The sequence below is a fragment of the Carcharodon carcharias genome (genome assembly GCF_017639515.1).
Source record: "Carcharodon carcharias isolate sCarCar2 chromosome 36 unlocalized genomic scaffold, sCarCar2.pri SUPER_36_unloc_2, whole genome shotgun sequence".
Lineage (NCBI taxonomy): Eukaryota > Metazoa > Chordata > Chondrichthyes > Lamniformes > Lamnidae > Carcharodon > Carcharodon carcharias.
The window spans coordinates 538,726-544,301 of record NW_024470737.1 but is presented as its reverse complement, the minus strand read 5'-3'; the positions used below and the strand labels follow the sequence as shown (position 1 = coordinate 544,301).

Genomic DNA, 5,576 nt, shown 5'->3' with positions numbered 1-5,576 from the left:
TGAAAACTATTTGGGGTGAAGATTATTTGGGGTGAAGATTATTTTGAGGTGAAGATTATTTGGGGTGAAGATTATTTGGGGTGAAGATTATCTTGAGGTGAAGATTATTTGGGGTGAAGATTATTTGGGGTGAAAATTATTTGAGGTGAAGATTATTTGGGGTGAAGATTATTTGGGTTGAAGATTATTTTGAGGTGAAGATTATTTGGGGTGAAGATTATTTGGTGTGAAAATTATTTGGGGTGAAGATTATTTTGAGGTGAAGATTATTTGGGTTGAAGATTATTTTGAGGTGAAGATTATTTGGGGTGAAAATTATTTGGGGTGAAGATTATTTTGAGGTGAAGATTATTTGGGGTGAAGATTATTTTGAGGTGAAGATTATTTGGGGTGAAGATTATTTTGAGGTGAAGATTATTTGGGGTGAAGATTATTTGGGGTGATGATTATTTTGAGGTGAAGATTATTTGGGGTGAAGATTATTTGGGGTGAAAATTATTTGGGGGTGAAGAATATTTGGGGTGAAGATTATTTTGGGGTGAGGGTTATTTGGGGGGGTGCAGATTATTTGGAGTTGAAGATTTTTTGTGGGTGAAGATTATTGGGGGTGAGGATTATTTGGGGGTGGGGGTGAGGGGGAGGGGAGGGGGAGGTTGGGGAGGGGGCGGGGCTGGTTCCATGGAAACTGCTCAGCTTCCTGGGCTTCTGAGGCGCGCATGTGCCAGGACCGTGGGCTTCGGGGAGCTGTAGTCCGACACACCGGATGTGACGCTTTCCTCAGGTTGGCTGGTAGTGGGGGAAACACATGAGACTACAGCTCCCAGGATGCTGGGCAGCGTCAGTTTCCGGCAAGGGCCTATTGGAGCGGAGAGGCGGCGGCGGAACCGGGAGGAGGAAAGCGGCAGGTACCGGGAGCGGGGGCAGGGGGGGGAAGGAAGGGAGAGAGAGAGAGAGGGGCTGCGGGAAGCTGGGGAATGATTTCACCCTCTAGTGTCGACTGGAGTTTATTCGGGGGGGGGAGGGGGTTTTGTCAATCTCCCCGTTCCAGGTGACGTCACTCCAAATCGTATGACGTCACCCTCCCTGAAGCCGGTGACGTCAGTAGTGAGGGAGTGCTGCACTGTCGGAGGGTCAGTACTGAGGGAGTACCGCACTGTCGGAGGGTCAGTACTGAGGAATTGCTGCACTGTCTGAGGGTCAGTACTGAAGGAGCGCCACACTGTCGGAGGGTCAGTACTGAGGGAGCGCCGCACTGTCGGAGGGTCAGTACTGAGGGAGTGCCGCACTGTCGGAGGGTCAGTACTGAGGGAGAGCCACACTGGCGGAGGGTCAGTACTGAGGGAGTGCCGCACTGTCGGAGGGTCAGTACTGAGGGAGTGCCGCACTGTCGGTGGGTCAGTACTGAGGGAGTGCTGCACTGTCGGAGGGTCAGTACTGAGGGAGCGCCGCACTGTCGGAGGGTCAGTACTGAGGGAGAGCCACACTGTCGGAGGGTCAGTACTGAGGGAGAGCCACACTGGCGGAGGGTCAGTACTGAGGGAGAGCCGCACTGTCGGAGGGTCAGTACTGAGGGAGTGCCGCACTGTCGGAGGGTCAGTACTGAGAGAGGGCCACACTGGCGGAGGGTCAGTACTGAGGGAGGGCCACACTGGCGGAGGGTCAGTACTGAGGGAGGGCCACACTGGTGGAGGGTCAGTACTGAGGGAGGGCCACACTGGCGGAGGGTCAGTACTGAGGGAGGGCCACACTGGCGGAGGGTCAGTACTGAGGGAGCGCCGCACTGTCGGAGGGTCAGTACTGAGGGAGATCCGCACTGTCATAGGGTCAGTACTGAGGGAGTGCCGCACTGTCATAGGGTCAGTACTGAGGGAGTGCCGCACTGTCATAGGGTCAGTACTGAGGGAGTGCCGCACTGTCGGAGGGTCAGTACTGAGGGAGTGCCACACTGTGATAGGGTCAGTACTGAGGGAGCGCCGCACTGTCGGAGGGTCAGTACTGAGGCAGCGCCGCACTGTCGGAGGGTCAGTACTGAGGGAGTGCCGCACTGTCGGAGGGTCAGTACTGAGGGAGTGCCGCACTGTCGGAGGGTCAGTACTGAGGGAGAGCCACACTGGCGGAGGGTCAGTACTGAGGGAGGGCCGCACTGGCGGAGGGTCAGTACTGAGGGAGTGCCGCACTGTCGGAGGGTCAGTACTGAGGGAGCGCCGCACTGTCGGAGGGTCAGTACTGAGGGAGGGCCACACTGGCGGAGGGTCAGTACTGAGGGAGGGCCGCACTGGCGGAGGGTCAGTACTGAGGGAGGGCCGCACTGTCATAGGGTCAGTACTGAGGGAGCGCCGCACTGAAGGGTCAGTGCTGAGGGAGTGCCGCACTGTCGGAGGGTCAGTGCTGAGGGAGTGCTGCACTGTCGGAGGTGCCGTCTTTCAAGATGAGATGTTAATCTGAGGCCCCCGTCTGCCCTCTTGGGTGGATGTAAAAGATCCCACGGCTGCTATTGGATGACGAACGAGGTGGTCTGGGGGGAAGGTTGGATTTGGGGGCGGGGAGAGGAGGGCAGGCTGGGCAGGTGGGGGAGTGGGGGTGTGGGGGAGTTGGGGTGGTGGGGATGTTGGGGGAGTGGGGAGGGAGGGCGGAGGTGATGGGAGTTCTCCACTTGTTTTCATTTCTTTCACTGTTTCTCTTTTCTTTTATACTCACTCTCTCCCACTTTTTATCCCTCCTGCTCAGATTCTCTCTCTCATCCTTTCTGGCTCTGCGCACTTTCCACCTCTCTCCCTTGGTGACTCTGACTCTTTCTCTCTCCCTCCCTCTCTCTCTCCCTCCCTCCCTCTCTCCCTCCCTCTCTCCCTCCCTCCCTCTCTCCCTCCCTCCCTCCCTCTCTCCCTCCCTCCCTCTCTCCCTCCCTCTCTCTCTCCCTCCCTCTCTCTCTCCCTCCCTCTCTCTCTCCCTCCCTCTCTCTCTTTCTCCCTCCTCTCTTTCTCCCTCACTCTCTCTCTTTCTCCTTCCTCTCTTTCTCCCTCCCTCCCTCTCTCTCTCGGCCCACAAGAACATAAAATAGCAGCAGGAGTAGGCCATATGGCCCATCGAGCCTGCTCCCCCATTCAACACAATCATGGCTGATCTTGGGCTTCAACTCCACTTTCCCACCAGCTCCCCATACCCCTCGATTCAGAGAGATCTGTCTATCCCAGCCGTAAATATATTCAACAATGGAGCATCCACAACCCTCTGGGGTCGAGAATTCCAAAGATTCACCACCCTTTGGGTGAAGAAATTTCTCCTCCATCTCAGTCCTAAATGATCAGCCCCTTATCCTGAGACTGGACCCCCGTGTTTTAGATTCTCCAACCAGTGGAAACAATCTCTCAGCGCCCACCCTGTCAAACCCCTTCAGGATCTTGTAGGTTTCAATCAGATCATCTCTCATTCTTCTAAACTCCAGAGAATATAAACCCTTTACTCAGCCCCTCATCGTAGGACATCCCCCTCATCCCAGGGACCAATCTAGTGACCCTTCGCTGTACCACCTCCAATACAAGGATATCCTTCCTTAAATGTGGAGACCAAAACCTCACACAGTATTCCAGATGTGGTCTCACCAACACCCTGTACAACTGGAGCAAGGCTTCTTCCTTCTTGTACCCCAGCCCCTGTAGTAAAGGCCCACATACCATTTACCTTCCTAACAGCTTACTGTACCCACACCCTAACTTCGTGTGTTCCTTGTTCAAACTCACCCGAGTCTCTCTGAACATCAACACTTACAGGTTTCACACCTGTTAAATAATATTCTGGTTTCTTATTCTTACGACCAGTGCCTTTCACTGTTTGTGTCTCTGTCTCTCTTTCTCTGTGTCCCTGTTTCTCACAGTCTGTCCCCCTCACTCCTTCTGTCCCCCTCTCTCCCTCTGACTCTCTCTCTCCCTCTTTCTCTCTCATTGGCCCCTCTCTCTGTCTCCTTCCCTCTGTCTCCCCCCTCCCTCACTCTCTCTCTCTCTCTCTCTCTCTCTCTCTCTCTCTCTCTACCCCTCTCTCAATCTCTCTCCCCTCCTCCGTCTCTCCCCTCCTCCGTCTCTCCCCTCCTCCGTCTCTCCCCTCCTCCGTCTCTCCCCTCCTCCGTCTCTCAGTGGGTTTCATTTCTCTCCCTCTCGCCACAGGACGAACTCGCTATCCACGCGACCCGGACCTCCCCACCCTCCGAGAACCCCGGTGACCATGACGAAGCTGGCGGAGTGGCTCCTGGGACTGGCGCTGCTGGGCGGGGGCTGGGCGGCGCTGACCTTCGACCCGCTGGGGCCGAGCCTGCCCGAGGCCGGCCGCCAGCTGCTGTGGGCCCTGCCCGCCTACCTGCTGGTGGCGTTCGGCTGCTACTCGCTGGCCACGGTCGGCTACCGTCTCGCCACCTTCAACGACTGCCAGGCTGCGTCGGAGGAGCTCCAGGCACAGATCCGGGAGGCACATGGGGACCTGGCCAGACGAGGCTTCCGGTTCTGAGAGGGCCGGGGTCGAGGGCGGTGGGGTGTGGGGGGGTGGGGGGAACGTGGGGGGGGCAGAGCGGCGTTCAGCTGAGACGTTAAACCGAGCAGCGTGAGGATTGCAGCCGTGAAGCAGCCTCAGAGACTGAAGACTCCCCTGGACTGGCGCTGAGTGGACAGCGGGATTAACCCCCCCCCCCCCCCCCCCCCCCCGTCGTTAATGAACTCTCCAGCCGGGAGGGGTAATCTGCCCCCGTTCTCTGCACCGAAATTCTTTTTGTGTAAATCAAAGCAAAACATCTCAATTAAACCGCCTCCTCTGCTTCTACGCAAGTAGATTGGTGCCTTCAGATGTCTCTGGTGGCAACTCGCATTTACCCAGCGCCCTTCAGTTTTGCGCAGGGGAAGAGCCCAGCCTTTCGTCGGGAGAGGTGCAAGAATTCCAAGTTTCAAAGCGAACGACACTTCACACCGCACCGAGAAAAGGGTGCTGATTGGCTGAGGCGTTACCATGGGGAGCACACAGGCGGACAGTTGTCCCCCGTGGTTTTGTTGGATTGAAAAAGACACGATGTCTGGACGTGTTATTTGTGTTTTCAGAGGGACAGGTCCCTGTGTATGAACGTATGTAGCTTCGAGCACGTATAAGTGAGCCACATGGTTAGCTCAACTGATCATTTTAAATTGGTTGTTAGCGCCTTAGTAAAACATACCTGAGGTACTTCACAGGAGTGGCATTGGACAGAATCTGACCCCAAGTCCCATAAGGAGATATTAGGGACGGGCGACCAGTACTGAGGGAGCGCCGCACTGTCAGAGGGTCAGTACTGAGGGAGGGCCGCACTGTCGGAGGGTCAGTACTGAGGGAGTGCTGCACTGTCAGAGGGTCAGTACTGAGGGAGCGCCGCACTGTCAGAGGGTCAGTACTGAGGGAGTGCTGCACTGTCAGAGGGTCATTACTGAGGGTGCGCCGCACTGTCGGAGGGTCAGTGCTGAGGGAGCGCCGCACTGTGGGAGGGTCAGTACTGAGGGAGCGCCGCACTGTCGGAGGGTCAGTGCTGAGGGAGCGCCGCACTGTCAGGACTGATGGAAGTGCCATGT

General features: G+C 56.2%; 1 protein-coding gene across 5 annotated transcripts; it reads left to right on the top strand.

Moving 5' to 3' along the window:
* The first annotated feature begins 811 nt into the window (after positions 1-811).
* Positions 812-4,514, top strand: dpm3 (dolichyl-phosphate mannosyltransferase subunit 3, regulatory). 5 transcript variants are annotated; one of them, XM_041181744.1, is made up of 2 exons: positions 812-901; positions 4,158-4,514. In XM_041181744.1, exon 2 carries the CDS (start codon positions 4,216-4,218, stop codon positions 4,492-4,494), a length of 279 nt encoding a protein of 92 aa, XP_041037678.1. In that variant the 5' UTR covers positions 812-901; positions 4,158-4,215; the 3' UTR covers positions 4,495-4,514. The 5 variants fall into 5 exon arrangements, with proteins under 5 accessions (XP_041037678.1, XP_041037677.1, XP_041037680.1 ...); XM_041181743.1 differs by having other exon boundaries at positions 813-905; XM_041181746.1 differs by lacking the exon at positions 812-901 and adding an exon at positions 1,038-1,196.
* The last annotated feature ends 1,062 nt before the right edge of the window (positions 4,515-5,576 follow it).

What these genes read in the sequence shown, in the direction of transcription:
- dpm3 (XM_041181743.1), top strand. Translation starts at nt 826, where the DNA reads ATGCTGGGCAGCGTCAGTTTCCGGCAAGGGCCTATTGGAGCGGAGAGG. An exon ending in CGGGAGGAGGAAAGCGGCAG is followed by an intron (nt 906 to 4,157) that starts GTACCGGGAGCG and finishes CTCTCGCCACAG; the next exon opens with GACGAACTCGCTATCCACGC.